A 19060-nucleotide genomic window follows, 5' to 3' on the forward strand; every position below is an offset into this window, starting at 1 on the left:
AAAATGGCAAAAATTCATTATTCCTTAGTTTTCGTTAATTATAGCTTTAAAATAATCCATGCTACCATAATTAAAACCTATTTATTTTATTTTCCCGTTTGTCTCGGTTATGAGTTGACACCATTTAAATTATGTCCCTATCACAATGTATGGCGCCAATATTTTATTTGGGAATAAAGGTGCATTTTTTCAATTTTGCATCCATCACTATTTACAAGCTTATAATTTAAAAAATGTTCGTAGTATACCTCCTTCAAATGCATATTTAAAAAGTTCAGACCCTTAGGTAACTATTTATGTTTTTTTTTTTTAATTGTAATTTTTTTTTTCATTAAAAATGTTATTTGGGTAATATTTTGGTGTGGGAAATAAACAGTTAATTTTTAATGTTATTATATGTGTAAAATGTAATGTAAAAAATATGTAGATGTAGTTTTACTATTTGGCCACAAGATGGCCACCTTGAGTTTTTTTTCACCTTGTGCCTCTCGCTAACTGGAAGCACAAGGAGGCCAGGGGGAAATTTTTTTGCAGAAAGACTGAGCACTCTAGTAAGAGCGCTTCGGTTTTACTGCTGGAGACACGGATCGGTGATCAGGAACCATGTTCCCGTTCACTGATCCCAGGGCTACTGGGGGACAGCACGGGGGCACGGAAGCGCGCCCGCGATCATGCGTGGGAGCGCGCCGAAGCGCAGCACTGCAGCAGAGCAGCTGCCTGGAGCAGCTATCCTGGCGGCAGAAATGGTTAATAGACAATAACTCAATGCTGCAACCCAATCATAAATTTTATTTTTATTTATTATTTATTGTATTTACAAAGCGCCAACATATTACGCAGCGCTGATAGCACCAGGGAGTCAACCAGTCACCACCCGTATCCACCTAGGGTGTAGCTTCAGTCCCACAACAAAAAGACCGGGTCTCTACCTGGATTTTATCCCAACTAGCCAATTTTATTGCAAGTAACACAGGGCAAAAGCACAACGTTTCGACCAATGTGGTCTTTAGTGAGTGCTTCAGCACTTGATAAGGACCACACTGGTCAAAACGCTGTGCTTTTTACACTGTGTTACTCGCAGTCAAATTGGCCAGGTGGCCTAAAATCCAGGTAGAGACCCGGTCTTTTTGTTGTGGGATTAAATTGGAAGAATGTCTTGGTTGACAGATGGGAACATACCAAAGTGATTGGAGGCAAATCTATTACCTTGTCCATGTAAATGGTCACCTTCTCTGCTGTAATTTCTGTTCTTTTAACACCAGGTACTTCTTTTTCCAGCTAAAACAAATAGATAGAATAAACAGAAAAACTCGTGTATAACATCTCAGTGCTTTCCCTTTTCCCTCCACCACCAGCATTAAAAGGAGCAGAAGGGGCATCCATATTCCTTACAGCAGGTGAGAAGGTTTCAAAGAGAAAAAAAAACATATATCCAGGCACATCGCCTCTAGTTGGGACATTAAATAAGTTATTAAGGAAAGGGAGGTGCTGAAGGGGGTGTGGCCAGAAAATTTGCAAAAATCAGTAACCCTTCACACACTCGCATGCAAATGTTCAAACAAATGCATTCACAGATTCACTCATCCAGGCACCACTGTTATCCCTACAGGTAAGTTAAAAGCCGGGGTCTTAGTTCAGAGAAGAATCCATTCTTATGCTTTGTCACCTATACTGCGCAGAAGTACCCAGGCAAACGTAGGCATCCTTACACTGGCCCTGTAACATGCATAGTGCAGACATGCAAACATTCATTGCTGACCCCCACAGGGGGTCAGTAACATTCATCACTGACCCCCTGTGGCCAGGGTTCTAATTCAGTGCACTCCCTCCTTCCCCTGTATGTGTTTTGTGTCAGCATGCACACAGCTTATGCTGGTGTATGTACATGGTGCACATGGATACATTACGTTAGCTCCCTTGTGCGATTGGTATGATGCGCTATCTGTCCCAGGAGAGGACCTAATCCCTTGATAGGTTTGATGTAATGAATGTTTGCATGTCTGCACTATGCATGTTTCAGGGCCAGAGTTAGGACACCTACGTTTACCTGGGATTTTTGCAAGGTTCCAAAGAGGTCTTATTTATAAAGAGGTGATCTGCTTTCGGGTTGTCACTTCTTTGTTCGGTTGTTTTAAAATCAGATATCTCCATTTATAAACAGGTCATATGTTATTTATAGTGGTGATCAATGTTGTGATTGGCCACCAAATTTACCCCTAAACGTCCATCTGCAGCTCAATGTACTGGAACGGCAAATCATGATTGGCTACAACTAACGGTCATTTTGGCGCCAGGATTAGGCAGTTTGATGTAGGCACTTAGATTCGGGGGTTACAGTTGGGCATTATGTAGGGGTGGTGGTGTGTGTGTGTGGGGGGGGGGTGGGTCAGTATAGGCACTAATAGGGTGGATTAGGCATTTGGTGGGGGTGTTTTAGTTTAGGCACTTACAATGGGAATAACTGTTAGGCATTAGATGGTGGTGATGATGGTGGTGGAGGTGGTGGGGGTTCGATTTAGGCACTTAGAAGGGAGAGTCGGAATGTGTTCTAGGTAGTGATTAGTAAAATATCGGTGAACTAATATACCAATATTTTACAACTAGCTGCACCACCAGGCGCTCAACTCAAGCAGTGCTGCTACAATACAATTGGACCATCAAACTGAAAGTGACAAATGGGCGGTCACCATAAAAAAGTTGCCCTTCCATGGCTTAAATGGTGGCCACGAAAACACCTCTTGTGAAAAAAAAAAAAAACCTGTCTACAACTATATCCCATTGAAACATACCTAAACATCCATTTTCAAAGCTGCACGTGCTGTTTAGAAATCTGTAGAGTCAGTAGTTAAGATCATGCTAATCACTGTTTTTCAAATATGATGATTGTCATGTATTGCTAATAGTTATCAATATAAGGGGACATAAGGGTGAAGGTGAACCATTAAAAAAGTTACATTTAAACCACTTCACCACCGAGGGGTTTTTACCCTTCCGGACCAGAGCAATGTTCACCTGTCAGCACCCCTGCATTTAATTTGGCCATTACTTTGTCACTACTTATCACACTGAAATGAGCTATTTTTATTTTTTTCTCCAAAAATTAGTATTTTTGTGTTGTGATATTTGCTTTTAATAATTACTTTACTTTCTATTCAATTTAAAGAGAGAACTAGGGAACTACCAGTTCATGAATATACACGTGTGACAATGACATACATAGTCAAAAAATAGTCCCTAACATAACTATTTATGTTTTTTTTTTAAATGCTGTCACTTGTCTTTTACAAGTATTTTATTTTGGTCATTATGGGGGGCAGGCGAGGGCGGAAAGGGGTTTATTTATGTAATTTAATTTGCATAGTGTAAAATGTAGTGTAAAATGTTTAATTTTTTTTTACCCCTAGATGTTCCCACACACTCTATTCTGTGTGTTCAAAGCACAAAGGCAGTGATGTTGCAGGAAAGATCATTGGCTTCTCAAAGCCATGATCTTTCCCTTACAGGCACTTTGGTTCAGGGAGCACATGTTCCCATTCATCAATCAAAGGTGTGTCAGTCTCGGCAGGTATGCATGGAGGGAGCGTGTGCATGGTGGCGTTGGCAGTGGCAAGTGACGTGTTAAAATGTCTGACAGGACATTTTAATACCACCACTGGTCCTGTACAGCAGGGGTCGCCAACCACCGGTCCATGGCCCACTGCAGGGCCGCTGGATGTGCTGAGGTGGGCCGTGCACATCTGCCTTCCTAGTGCACGGAAGCTGCGAGAAGCGAGTGAGTCACTGAACAGAGTCACTGAACTGGAGAGCAGAGCCATCTGCATCCATTGTTACTGCTGCCACCTGGTGTCTGTAATTTGTATTGCAATATACTTTCTGTGTGTGCGGACACTGGGTGGCAGCAGTGAGGACGACTGTGACGCTCTGGTCTCTTACCAGCCACAAAGTCTGCACCAAGAAGAGCAGCTGGTGCAGGAAGAATGGAAGACTTAGGGAAGGGCAAAGTGAGTGTGAGGAAGGAAGAATAAAAAGAGAGTGGGGAAGAGAAAAGGATGAAGTGAGTGTGGGTAGGAGAGAAAGATGGAGTGTGGGGAGGAGGGAAGGGTTGTGGGGAGGGGAAAAGGCCGGAGGTGGCTGTGCCAGTGCATAGGGAATCCCAGACAGTACCCCCCTCTCTTTCACCACCTGTCTCCTGTCACACCAAATGTACCTTGTACTGTTGGGTTATGCAGCAGACATACCTTTTCCAAGTTGGGGTGATGATGGTGGTGGGTGGGTAGGGATGGTGCTGTCAGGATTTTTTTATGTAATGACACTGACACCCATCTTTCTCTCCAACCACCCCCACCCCCCGGTCACTCGCATGCCCCCAGTCCCTGGAAAATTTTTCTGATGCTGAAGCGGTCCTTGGGGCAAAAAAGGTTGGGGACCACTGTAGAGGATTAACAGATTGTCCCTTTAGCAGTTCAGCAGAAATGTAAAAAAAGGCATTACCCTGTATTTATTTATTATCAGGTGACCCCCCCCCTCCCCCCATCATTATAAATAAGCCTCTAATACTCAGGTGAGGTTAAGAAGTCCTAACCACATAACAGCAGACCATTTTTAGCCAAACTAGTCCAAGTTTGCTGAACAAAATAACTGAACATGGATGAAGATGGAGTCATTTTTTTGGCAGGTTTTTTGTTAGCTTCATTTTATTTTTTATTCATGCATTTTTTTAATTAATGCGTTAATGCCATAATATAAATGTAAAGTACATACCAGTACATGATATTATGTTAATAGTAAAAATCTAGTGACAACTAAAATTGAAATGGTTTATAATAGTTGCATCTTATTATGTTGTTGTTTTTTTGTTTTGTTTTGTTTTTTGTTTTATTAAAAATTATTTTTTAAATGTTTAATTAATAAAAATAAAAAAAAACATAGTAATGTGCACCTACCATAAACCATTTCAATTTAAGTTGTCACCAGATTCACTATTAACATAGTATCATGTACTAGTATAATGATTAAGGGCTCTGCCTCTGACACAGGAGACCTGGGTTCGAATCTCGGCTCTGCCTGTTCAGTAACCCAGCACCTATTCAGTAGGAGACCTTGGGCAAGTCTCCCTAACACTGCTACTGCCTATAGAGCGCTTCCTTGTGGCTGCAGCTCTGGCGCTTTGAGTCCGCCAGGAGAAAAGCGCGATATAAAAGTTATTTGTCTAGTATATCATTTATATTAATGCATTTATACAGTAATAAAAGCAGTTTTGCTGACATTGTTTGGACATTACCTTTCTGATGGTCCTTTTAGCCGGAAGGAACCCGGACAGTATTCCCACCTCTATTAGAACTACGTTAGTGACAGGCCTCTCACCGGTGTAACTGAAATATAACAAGCAGCAGTCAGGAAATCTTGCTGAAAGTTCTAATTAAACTATTCAGTTTATATGTTGCACGATGTTTGTTATCAGCGTAAGGCCTCTAGCACACTGCAAATCACAAATCTGATTTCCAATTCCAATTTGCAATTCTGATCAGGCCCGGATTTACAGCACAGGAGTCTATAGACACAGATGTCTTGGCACATTAGACTTCGCCTTCAATGAACCTACAAACCACCACCGAACTGCATGGCAAGTGTGCTAACTGGTCCAGCTGGCACTTCTCCCTTACTTCCGTTGCCCTTCATAGGCAGCTACAGGTGTCCCTTAGTATTAGGTAGCCAGAAGTACCCTCAGTATTAAAGAGAATCTGTATTGTTAAAATCGCACAAAAGTAAACATACCAGTGCGTTAGGGGACATCTCCTATTACCCTCTGTCACAATTTCGCCGCTCCCCGCCGCATTAAAAGTAGTTAAAAACAGTTTGAAAAAGTTTGTTTATAAACAAACAAAATGGCCACCAAAACAGGAAGTAGGTTGATGTACAGTATGTCCACACATAGAAAATACATCCATACACAAGCAGGCTGTATACAGCCTTCCTTTTTAATCTCAAGAGATCATTTGTGTGTTTCTTTCCCCCTGCAGCTATCTTCCACTGAAGTGTCAGGCTGTTTCTTCCTGCAGAGTACAGACAGCTCTGCCTGTATGTAATTCCTCAGTATGTGAAAGCCCAGCCAGCTCAGAGGAGGATTTATCCAGCTTGTAAAAGATAAGAGAGGAGAGAGAAGCTGCCCTAATTTAAATAACACACAGGCAGTGTACATAGAGGGGCCTGGAGGGGGGAGATGCATCACAGAACCACAAAACTGAAGAACTTGGCAGCCTTCCAGACACAGGCCGACAAGTCTGACAGGAGAGAGATAAGTTGATTTATTACAGAGATGGTGATAGCAGAAAGTGCTGCAGTAAGCCAGAGCACATTAGAATAGCTTTTGGAACTTGTAGGATGGAAGAAAACCGGATGAAATTTTTGTTACGGAGTCACTTTAAGTTGCCCTGACTGAAGGGAGATCTTGTCAGTGGAAGGCCAAGAGCAGGGTGAGTAACCTTTCATACTCTCATCAAGACTCTGTGTAGGGAAGGAGGGAGGGAGGCACTCTGGGAAAGGAGTGAGCTGCCTTTCCATCATGATGCGCCTGTAGGCACGTGCCTACACTGCCTTACGGAATATCCAGCCCTGATTCTGATTTTCCCTGAATGCTATCAACAAAAGAAGAAAAGCACAGAAAAAACACAGCATGCAGAACCAATTCAAAATCACATACGGAATCGCATGTAAAATCGCTGCAAAATCGCAAATTGGAATCGCATGTCGTGTGCAAGAGGCCTGCAACAAGCATAAGGTTCAGACCAGATGATGCAGTAGTAAAAAAACAATTACCGGTATAAATACTGCAGGTTGATACTAACGAGCGCATGCTGCCTACTTTCGGTCCTGTCAGACTAGCGTGCGCTCTTCACTTTTGCGCGATCCTTTGAAGTGCTGCGCAATGTGATGCTAGAGAGGTGATGGTGGCGCGACCGCAATACTTCACTAGCACGCTTGCTACTATGTTTTTTAACGTGGTCGCGCTATCATCGAGTCATGCGGCACTTCAAAGGATCATGCGTAAGTGAAGAGTGCACGCTGTGCTGACAGGACCGTGCGTAGTGTGCGCTCGTTGGTAACATCCTGCCCTGCTTGAGCATGTTAGCGTTGATAAATAAGCCCCATTGTCACCTCCTTATATTTCCTGTATGAGTCTACGGGGCCAGGGGCGTAACTAAAAATCACTGGGCCCCCCTGCGAAACTAGGATGGGGCCCCCTCCCGCCAACCGTCCCCCCCTCTCCTTCCTGAGAAGCAATGTTATACAATTGCCTAGTGCACACTTGAATGCGTTTTCCCCATGCAGATAAAACAGACAGCAGTGAAGCACTGCAGGCATTTTCTCTATCAATTACATTAGCTTCTGTTAACGCACACAGAAAACCGATAGACAAGTGTGCTCCCAGCCTCAGCCTATTACACTCACTCTGTCCATCTCTGATGGAGCAGAACTGGCTCTGCAGACTCCTCCAGTATCACATCAGCACACAGCACTTGGGGAGGGGTAGAAAGGCTGGGGGTAGAGCAGCGCTGTACACAAGACCCTGCGGAACACTGAATAGGGACTGTCTACAAATCTTTGTCTTCAAAACTTTCTATAATTCCTTATCAGTGGCTGAGCAGATGCAGCAATTAGGACAATTGGGCAGAAAGCAGAACGTTTTTTCTCTCCTTGCCCTTAGTTATCAGGATGCCCCCCCCCCCCCCCCCGTGGCTTCTGGGCCCCCCTGCAGCTGCATACCTTGCAGGGCCTACTGCTACGCCCCGGGCATATTCATGGTACCACCATTAAAATGACTGTGTGCTGGGAGCTCTCAGCATTGTTACACATACTGTACATACATAAGTGACGTAGCAGCCAGCATTGCACAAATAGGGAAATCATGATGTATACAATGTGTGCATTGCTACAATAATGCAATCATAGTAGCCATGTGCCTATTGAGTACTAGTGGTGGAGAGAACAGCAGATTTTGCTTTCATGAACGTGAACTTACTGCAAATGTTGGCGAACCGGCTGTTCGCAGTAGGCACTGTAGACTTTAATGGCAGGCGGACATCTAAAACTTTCAGGACATCTTTGCAGCCACAATTTCTTTGAAAAGTATGGGCGGGTGGGGAGAAGAGCAGGAACTCCGCCAGGACAGAGCTCCAGATATACTAAGTACATAAGCATCTTTACATTTACCTCCAAGTCTCTCCATTGGTCTGTTAACAGACTAATGGAAATCCTCCAGATTTTTATTGGACTGTTAACAGGCCCGGATTTCCATCACAGGAGCCTATAGGCACAGATGTCCTGGCACCCTAGACTCCGCCCTCCATAAACCTACAAACACCCGCAAACCGCACTGCAAGTGTCCTGGCTGGCCCAGCTGTCACTTCTACCTTACTTACTTTACCCATCATAGCTAGAGGTATCCCTTAGCATTAGGTAGCCAGAGGTACCCTCAGTATCAAGTTGCACCTGACTGAAGGGAGATCTGGTCAGTGGAATGCCGAGAGCTGGGTGAGTAACCTCTCATTTACACTCCGCTCAGGACTCTGCATAGGGAAGGAAGGAGGCACTCAAGGTGAGCAGTGTGAGCCGCCTTTCTATCATCAGGTGCCTGTAGGCACGTGTCTAAAGTGCCTTATGGTAAATCCGACTGTTAAGAGACAAATGGGGAGCCTTGGAGGCAAATTTAAAGAAGCTTTTGCTCTAGCTATACTCAGTATAGCTAGAGCTGCGGCGGAGAGCGCAGAGATCTTCAATCAAGCTCATAGAGCATATTGGAGTGGGATCATTTCCGAAGATTTTGGTGTGGGAATAATTTTTTTAAATGTAAGTATTCATGGTTAATTAAGAATAATAAAGGACTTTTTCACAGTTGTGTTTTTATTTCTTTTAACCCTTTGTGGAAATGGGTAAGGGGTACTACGTACCCCTATAATCATTTCTCCTAGGGAGGGGGCTGGCATCTGGGGGTCCCCTTCATAAAGGGGCCTCCTAGATGCCACCATGAACACCCCCACCTCCCCCTGAGGCACCAGGGGTGGGGAAGAGCCCCTTGTCCATGGATTGGACAAGGCCTCTGGGGGAGAGGGTAAGGCTTGGCCACCCCTTTCCTCCACAGCCCCCCATACCATGGACCACAGGCTGGTATAGCTCAGGGTGTGAAGCCCCACACAGCCGGGGCTCCACATTCTTGCTATCCCAGCCTGCATGGTGGATAAGTGGTTAAAATGGATCCGAGGTGAACTTTTACTCATTGCATAATTGTGTTCCTTTCCTATTGTTTATAGGGCATGCCTCAAGCCAAATACTTTTTTTTTTTTTTTTTAATACTCGAATTCCCTATAAACTAAATAAACCACGCCCACAGGGTTTCAGAGAGCCTTGGCAGTAGCAAGGGCTCATGGGAGCTCAGTCTGGGCAGGAGGGGTAGGTGTTACTAGCCATTGATTTCAGAGGCAGAAAGGAGGAGGGAGGAGGAGGGGGATTAGGTTTTTTTCACAGGCTGAGTGCTCAAGATACAGATAAGCCTGCCTCTGTGTAATGTTTACAAACAACATGGCTGCTCTCATTGTATCACAGGAATAAATAATCATTTTCTATTAAAGCTGTTTGCAGCTAGATTTGCTGTGTAAACTATCGAAACTTTAGATAAGATATATAGACAAGTTACTTGTTATAGTTAGTTTTTCATCTCGGATCTGCTTTAAAGAGGCTCGGGAGGCATGTCATTTTTTTTTTATTTCCCACACTCTGAACATATATAAAAGAAATATAAATAAATACATTTACAGTATATACATGTGATTACATTATGTGTCATTTTACCACGTTTAAATATAGACTTTTACCTCTAACTTTAACATCAATTTTTCAAAAACTATAAGGTCTTTTGGATTTTTTTTCCTCTTGTTCCCACTGTCCCCCTAACATATCCTGCACATTTGGGGCTTTGGTATTAGAGCAGCCATTACATAAAAAAAAAAAAAAAAAAATTAAAAAAGCGTTTGCACAAAACACGTATTTTTGGGTGACGATTTCCTCCTCCACCATGCCACTTTCCGGGTTTTGGTACACTTTTTTCACCTTTTTCAAAAGAAATTGTGGCTGCAGAGATGCCCTGAAGGTTTTACAAGTTTGCCGGCCATTGAGGTCTATACAACTTGCCACGAACGGTCGAATTATGTATTTTCTAGGGAGGTTCGCATTTGTGGATGCAACATTTGATGTTCGGTCCATCGCTATGCTGGTGTTACGCCTGGCAGGCCAACTAGCAGAGCTTTTGCAGAGTTTGACACTCATCGGTGATCAGCAAAGTATTGCACCAATGGAACCCTACGGGGATGGTTTCACAGCAGCATGATGATCACAGGGTGATCAAAAAAGAGCTGCCTGCAGCAATTTTGCGATTGCGCAGTAAGATCTCGATACAATAAGATATTGCAATAAGTGCAAGATCGCTCCAGGAATCCCGGTGAAGATCACAGCACTTCCGCAATTCGGAAATCGCAAATGATTTCTGAATCGCTTTAGTTGGTCCTAGGCCTTAAAGAGAACCAGAGATGAAGCACCCTCATGTATTTTACCATATATATAAATGGGAACATGGCAGTAAACACCTACTCTGCTCTTTGTTTCATTCTTCACTGGTTAATATGCCTGTTATCAGCTCTGATACGAATCCCCAACTGAGCATTCAGTCTAGCTTTGCCCCGAATGATTATAGCTGAGTCAGTCTTCTGTGATGTTTTTTCAAGCCTAAGCCCCCTCCTGGCTCTGATTTCCTGCTACGAAGATACATAGCAGGAAAACAGAGCCACAAGGGGGCAGACTTGGGCTTGAAAAGACATCACAGAAGACAGACTCAGCTATAACATAGACTGAATGCTAGACTGAATGCTCAGTTGGGGATTCTTATCAGAGCAGATAACAGGCAGATTTATCAGTGAAGAATGAAACAAAGAGCAGAGTAGCTGTTTGCTGTCATGTTCCCATTGATATATATGGTAAAATACACGTGTGTACTTGATTTCTTGTTCTCTTTAAAGGACAACTGAAGTGAGATGGTCTATGAAAGCTGCCATATTTATTTATTTTTAAGCAATACAAGTTGCCTGGCTATCCTGCTGATCCTCTGTCTCTTTCAGCCATAGACCCTGAACAAGCATGCAGCAGATCAGGTGTTTCTGACATTATTGTCAGACCTGACAAGATTAGCTGCATGCTTGTTTCTGGTGTGATTAAAATAGTATTGCAGCCAAACAGACTAGCAGGGATACCAGGCAACCGGTATTGCTTGAGATGAAATAAATATGGCAGCCTCCGTATTCCTCTCAATTCAGTTGCCCTTTCAGATGATTATGTAATACGCCACCGCCTTCAAGCCTACAGCAGTCAGCAGTAGGGATGGTCTGAAATGCCGATTTCCGATTACTTGGAAAATCTGCATTCCGCCATTGCCGATTACCGCTACGGCTACCGATTCCGCTTTCCGCATTCCGATGCGGATTTCCACTGGCAATCGCGGACATTTCTGCCGACTTTAAACATCAATTTTCTCAAAAACTATAAGGTCTTTTTGAAAGCTTTCTTTTTTATCTTGTTCACAGTCTTCTGTTTCATAAACGCTGAAATTAGGTGTGTCTAGGACCTACGGGGGCTTTGCTATTAACCACTAAAGTCGGCAGCTTTTGATTGTAATGTAAAATGCAGAAAATCTGCATTATCCGATATGCGGTATTTTTAATCAGAAGACTCAGAATGAATAAGCCAATCAGAGAATGCGGACATTTCCACCTAAATCCCCATTCTCTGATTGGCTCATTCATTCTGAGTCTTCTGATTGTCATTAAATTATTGGATAATGCGGATTTTCCGTATTTTACATTGCAGTCAAAAGCCACCTACTTTAGTGGTTAATAGCAAAGCCCCCGTGGGTGCTAGAAACACCACATTTTCAGGGTTTGTTAAACAGAAGACTGTGAACAAGACGAAAAAAAAAGTTTTCAAAAAGACCTTATAATTTTTGAAAAAAAAATCGATGTTAAAGTCGGTGGAAAGTCCTGTGATTTTCTGGCGGAAACCTGCGAAAATCCGCCTACCGCACTTGTATTACCGATTTCCGCATTCCGATTGCATTTCCGCTGAATCTGAATGACCACCCCTAGTCAGCACCACATTTTCCTCCTGGCAGAGCCTTGCTGTCAGGTTTGCTTTTAGAACTAGCGCACTAAAATAGAGAAACAACGTCTCATAATGCATATCAAAATTTATTGTATCAAAACACACACATGATGAACCCCCATACCCAACTCCCTGCCCCCTAAAAACAAGCCAACTTGATTGGGAGCGCTCCTTCCACACACTCACTCCACACACATGCAAACACTGTCCTTGGCCAAGAACTGAGGTAGAAGAATAATTTGAGACAGCGTGACTGACGGAATCAGTTCCTGATTGAAAACAAGTTCTCTAACAACAGCGCTGCTGAAAAAACATCATTAAGCAATGTAAGTTGAGGCAACTTCAGTCTGCATGCAAACTGCTTCTTGTCACAGCATCCAGAGTAGTTACGTCTGTACTGTGTTAACATTTGTTTTTAGGGGGCAGGGAATTGGGTATGGGGGTTCATCATGTGTGTGTTTTGATACAATAAATTTTGATATGCATTATGAGAAGTTGTTTCCCTATTTTAGTGCGCAAGTTTCATTGGTTCAACTGCTCCCCCTATTGGGGTTAATGCTTCTTTCAATAATCAGTTCACCGGTTCTTACAAAATTGTTGCTTTTAGAACTACCCTTACCTGATGTCCATTTGGATTTGAAATCGTTTCTCTGAGGCCAGCGTGCACACTGATGGTTGGGTGGTGACATTCAGAAAAAAGTAAGTAGTCAACTTCTCAGGAGGTGTGTGATACTTCAGGTGTGTCTGGGGAAAGATGGACACTGCATCATACACATGCACAGCGGGGCGTTAGTGTGCTATTTTGCTAACCAGCAAGCTCATGGTGAACCAGAACGTCTAGGAGTGTCTAAGGGGCTACAATGGTCCAAAAAGCCCCCTTACTAAAATGCTATGCAAAACAAAAGTTTGCTCTCTTAAAACAGAATAATTCAATAATTCAGGTTGGAGTGAGCTCCGAGATTTCTCCCACAATGCATCACTGCTGAAATATGCAAATCAACCATTGTCATCCTTAGAAGCTAAACACACCTCCAAATCCGCTGGAATGCAATGACGTGTCAGCTTGTAATTAGTACAGAGCCATACTAATCCAACATGCATGCAGACTGTTTCACTCCAACCTGAATTATCGAAAATACTTTCTGTGTGCAAATTCTTTCTGTTTTAAGAAAGCAAACTTTTGTTCTCCATAGCATTTTAGTAAGGGGACTTTTAGGACCATTGTAGCCCCTCACACACTCCAATGAGTTCTGGTTCACCATGAGCTTGCTGGTTAGTCTGTAACTCTGGGTGCTTCAAGCCCTACTCAATAGAGCCACATTAATCCATGCCATGCACTGATGAGGATCAACCAATCCGAAACAGTCTGTATGCATGTTGGATTATTATGGCTCTGTACAAATTAACAAGCTGACACATCATTGCATTCCAGCGGTTCTGGAGGTGTGTTTAGCTTCTAAGGGTACAATGGTTAATTTGCATATATTCAGCAGTGTTGCTCTGGGAGACATCTCAAGCTCACTCCAACCTGAATTATTACAATTTCTTTCTGATTTAGGAAAGCAAACTCTTGTGTTATTTTACATTACCTGCTCCCAGAGCACGTTTCCTCCACTTCCTGGTTACCTGGTTAGTTTGCAAGTGCCATATACTGCGTGGACAAAAATGTCCACAAACTGCTTATCCACTATACTTCTATCCTACCCCAACCCCCAGGCCTCAGCCTCTTCCATAACCCTTGCATTGGCAATGTGTGTATGTATATTGGTCATGTCAATAAAGCTATTTTTGATTTGAATTGACATACAGCAGCACAACAACTAGACAAATGGCTTTTCTAAAAGGAAGTCATCGGTGGCTCGCTTTATATTCTTCACAGTTAAAGGGAACCTGAACCAAGTAAAATTATTTGAAATGAACACATGATGTACCTGCAAAGGAATATTACATACTTACCTCACCGTCGGTTCCTCTCAGAAGCTCACCATTTTCTTCTTACAACGATTCCTTCCATTTCCGACAAGATTTTGTCAGAAAATGAAATATATCAGTTGCTGTCAGTATATATCAATCTCTTTCTCCTCTCCTGCGTCTCATTTGTCCACTGTGATCAGTGGAATTCTCTGTCCTCCATTTAAAAAATGGCCATTACCCCATAACAGCTTCCTGGTCAGCACACTGTTAAACTGTCATATCACCCACTTGAGCCATAGGGAAACATGGACATTCCCTTGCACATTCAGTTGTAACTGACAGCTGCTGCTTTATAACTGACAGCAACTGGTATATTTTCAGTTCTGACATCATCTTGTCAGGACTGGAGAGGTTCACTGTAAGAAGAAAATGGTGAGCCTCTAAGAGGAACTGACGGTGAGGTTAGAATGTAATATTCATTTGCAGCTACGTCATGTGTTTGTTTTAAATAATTTTACTCGCTTTAGGTTCCCTTTAAACCTCTTTGGGTTTGTGTCTGATTGGATGTAACTCTAACGTCCTTGAAGTCCCCCTTGCTCCCAATGATCATGTGCACCCGAGAGGGAAGATTGAGCTGTCATATGACAGTCCCCTCACTAGTCAGGTGCCATGGCGATTGGCTCCTGATCATGTGATCACTACAATCGCCGCCGATCGTGGTGATCACTGAAGCGGTGGCAGCTGAAGAGGATCTACTCACCTTCCTGGCGCTCCCCCGGCTATCATTGCTCCCCCTCCACTCTGCCCGGCATCCATCCTCACTCTGTCACTAAATTCTGGGTCCCGGCTTGATGACATCATCAGTCCGCGGCTGGCTGGTGGGCAGAGAAGAGGCAGGGAGAGCTGCTCATCGTAGGACCTAGGGAGGTGAGTAATGGAGGCTGCCTGCACTGGGGACACCTATCAATGCGGGGGACACACATGCCTAGCTATCTACACTGCGGATACCACTGCCTGGCTATCTAAACACGGGACACATAAACCAGGCAAACTGCTCTGGTCCCCAAGAGGGGTGGGGGGTGGGGTCAAGTGGCTATTCCCTAAGTGGTTAAGGAGGCTTCCTTTACTTGAATATGACAGGTACAGACAGTACATAGACATTGCTCACCTGGACATAGACACACCCATCTCCCTCAGCTTTCACTGTGTATTCCCCTGGAATATCTGGTAGTTGGTCACTTTGTAGAAGAAGGCTTTTAGCTTTGTCCACACGGAACTGCTTGTTGATTCCGGACACCGTCACAGTGACGTCCTGATTGTCCCTGTAAGTGACCTTTGCAAATTTTGCCAGGGCTTGAAGTTGCAACACTGTATCCTGTTAAATAAAATGTGTTATTCATGTCAATACAGAAAGTTTTAAAGTTTCAGTTATATTTGTGAGAGGTCCACTATGGAGAGAACCTATTCCAGGTAAGGCTGGGAGTCATTATTAAAATGTACCCGAGATGGACCTAAAGAAAAAAAATATACCTGGGGCTCAGGGCCAGATTTACCATAAGGCACTGTAGGCTCATGCCTACAGGCACCTGATGATAGAAAGGTGGCTCACTATCTCCCTTAGTACACCCCGCCCTCCTCCTTCCTTCGAGCAGAGCGTAATGAGAGGTTACTCACCCTGCTCTTGGCATTTCATTGACAAGATCTCCATTCAGTTGAGGACACCGCTAACTACTTATTATTGAGGGTACCTCTGGCTATCTAATGCTAAAGGACACCTGTAGCTACCTACTATGATGGGCGAGGGAAGTAACGGAGAACTGACAGCTGGCACAACTGCATAGTTACATAGTTATTTGGGTTGAAAAAAGACATGCGTCCATCGAGTTCAAACAGAGAACAAAGTACAACACCAGCCTGCTCCCTCACATATCCCTGTTGATCCAGAGGAAGGAGAAAAAACCCTTACAAGGCATAAAAAATGTGGGCTGTACGCCAATCCACTGGGACTCTGCCAGTTGAAAGAGAGTCACAACAGATAAGATAAAGGGGTTTATCTATAACTGAACTTAATTCCCTTAGGACCCGAGGATGCATGCCATCCGGGCCAGGTGCCTTGTCAATTTTTATTTTATTTAGTCTTGCCTTCACTTCTTCCTGCGTGAAGTATTTAATATTACAATTGGAAGATTGCATCTGTAATTTGCAACAGTGATGTTTCCCTTGTGAAGAGAGAAGCAAAGAAAGCATTTAATAACTGCCTTACCTTGGTCATCCACCATTGAGTTTCCCCCCTCATCCTCTAGGAGTCCAATACAGTCAACCTTTCTTTTTTTATAGTTGATGTACGTGTAAAACTTCTTTGGGTTAGATTTGATATCCCTAGCGATTTGATTTTCAGCTTCAATCTTTGCCAGCCTATTTTTTCTTTACAACTTTTATTGCACTCCTGCGGTGTGGTTCGGTGGGGTTTTGCAGGTTCATGGAGGGCGAAGTCTTGGGTGCCAGGACATCTGTGCCTATAGGCTCCTGTAATGTAAATCTGGGCCTGCTGGTTCTTCCTCCAGCCCCGTTCAGGCTGATTGGTCCATCACCGTCTTTCTCCTCTGCCTGTATCTTCCGTAGTTCTGCCTGGTAATTTGGCAAGTCGGGGGGCAAGTCGGCACAGGATGGTGAGGGACTGATCAGCCAAAAGGGGGCTGGAGGATGCCCCAGGTATATATATATATATTTTTTTAGGTCCATCTCAGGTTTCCTTTCAAGTACACCTGAACTGAGAGGGATGATGGAGGATGCCATATTTATTTCCTTTAAAACAATACCAGTTGCCTGGCAATCCAACTGGCCTTTTTGGCTGCAGTAGGGTCTCAATTGCAAATCTCAACAGGGCGGGTTTTCTGGAAAGGCCATTAAGGCTCGGGCCTTGGGTGGCCGCAGCCTAAGGGGGCACCTGGACATGAAATGGGGTTGCTACATATGAAAGAGGAGGCTGAAAATAGGAATCAACACATGAAAAAGGGAAACTGATGCACAAAGTGACTGTTCGTAAAAGTGAAGGGCTGCATTCATGGATGATACACATGGAAGAGGGGGCTGCACATGGAATGGGAGGGGCACTGCTGCACCTGGAGAGGGTACCTAGATGGGGGGGGGGACCACAACATACTTCACCTAGGGGCTCACAAAGTCCAGTCTTGCATCTCCAACAAGTATGTGGCAAATCCAGTCAGACTTCATTCAGAAACATTTGATCTGCATGCTTGTTTTAGTGGCTGGATAGTGTACTGGTTAAAAAGCGTGAATGTCACCATAAAAATCAAATTTCAACCGCAACTGGTCTGTGTGTATTAAGTAATAAAGAAGCTAGCCCTGCTTTCAAAACTTTCAAAACTTTTTCTGCTGTTATGATTTGGAGTAATCACATACCTTAGGAGCACTGGCCCTTTAATTGCCATTGCCATCGGCTGGCAAAACAGTTGCATGCTAGGGGGTCCTTTTATCTATAATATATTCCTCCTCTTTCCTTTATTTCTCCCTCCTTCCAATAACATAAGACAATGCACTTCCTAATATAGACCTCAGTAGGAGTGTCTGAAGAATCTGGGATGAGGTCAGGTAACAAATACAGAATGAGCAAGGGGAGAAAAAAAGAGTGAGGGAGGAAATGATGTCAGGATTAGCTTCACTCAAAGGTAACTAAGATGGAAACTATTTAGAATAGGATTCTCTACTTTTCCTTTATAAAATTTACAGGAATCATAACGTGGACAGTGCAGTAACATCTGTTATGTAAGCAGAACTAGTATTTATCCTATATATGTGTTTTTTTTTTATTTCTAGGTTAGTATGGTTGTCACTTGTCCTTTAAGGGCTCTGCCTCTGCCACAGGAGACCAGGGTTCAAATATTGTCTCTTCCTGTTCAGTAAGCCTGCACCTATTCAATGAGTAGACGTTGGGCAAGACTCCCTAACACTGCTACTTCTGCCTACAGAGCATGCCCTAGTAGCCGCAGCTCTGGTGCTTTGAGTCCGCCAGGAGAAACATGTGATATAAATGTTCTGTATCTTGTTCAGGGTCTATAAATAAAGGTATTAGAGGCAGGGGCTCAGCAGGAGAGCCATGCAATCTGCATTTTTAAAAAGGAAATAAATATGTCAGCCTCCATATCTCTCTTAAATCAGGTGTGCTTTAACACCCAACTGATTTTTAATCACCTTGACCGCATCTGCCAGTGGTCCACTGACCCTTGCGAGGCTGATTGTTAATGTTCTGATAAATATCAGTCTACAGATGAAATCTTAGATAAGGCACAGCAGTGGGCAGGAGGAGAAGCAATGGAGGGTTGATGGTGATGATGGTGGTGTATTATGGCTAAAACTAGTGAAGGCAACATGTTCGGAACCTTATGCAATGTTGAGTGGCAGCTGAACACACTGGATAAGCAAACAATTGTTGGCTGAACCGGTCACTATAGGCCATTTTGGTTGACTTTTCTCTAGTGTGTACATAGCTTTACTAAATACATCCTGCAGTTATCCTTCACGTTCCGCAGTTAATAGCCCCCTGAAGCATGTGGTATGTATCAGCTCTAAGGCTAGGTATGTACGCACATGAGATAAAAGTCTTTGGAAGATAAAAGATCACAGATCAATTTTACCACCTTCCATGTAGTATGAGAGCATAGCTACGCAGTCTATTCTATTAACCTTTTGACGACCGCTTAAGGCCAATTGGCATGAATGCAGCCGCAGCCCCAGGACCACTCCACGCCAATTGGCATGAAGTCCTGGGGTGGGGTTTTTCAGAAGATCGTGTGTGCTGATGCGCACGCACCTACGCATGAATGATGGAGCTCCGCCATCAGTCTCCCAGCGGCGATCGCCACTAGGAGAGTGTTAGACGGCGAAACCGCCATCTATTTACTTGTATAGGGCAGGCCCCCTGGGC

General features: G+C 43.6%; 1 protein-coding gene across 1 annotated transcript in view; it reads right to left on the reverse strand.

Annotated features, from left to right (window-relative positions):
* The window catches only part of LOC137535930 (alpha-2-macroglobulin-like), a 203547-nt gene that overhangs the window by 12206 nt on the left and 172281 nt on the right, over window positions 1-19060 (reverse strand). The window contains exons 30-33 of the mRNA XM_068257820.1: window positions 15284-15490; window positions 12821-12945; window positions 5282-5372; window positions 1207-1278 (exon numbers count right to left, since the gene is read on the reverse strand). Coding sequence (XP_068113921.1) covers window positions 1207-1278; window positions 5282-5372; window positions 12821-12945; window positions 15284-15490 — 495 coding nt within the window. The remainder of the gene's footprint in view (window positions 1-1206; window positions 1279-5281; window positions 5373-12820; window positions 12946-15283; window positions 15491-19060) is intronic.

Source organism: Hyperolius riggenbachi, chromosome 10, assembly GCF_040937935.1.
Source record: "Hyperolius riggenbachi isolate aHypRig1 chromosome 10, aHypRig1.pri, whole genome shotgun sequence".
Classification (NCBI taxonomy): Eukaryota; Metazoa; Chordata; class Amphibia; order Anura; family Hyperoliidae; genus Hyperolius; species Hyperolius riggenbachi.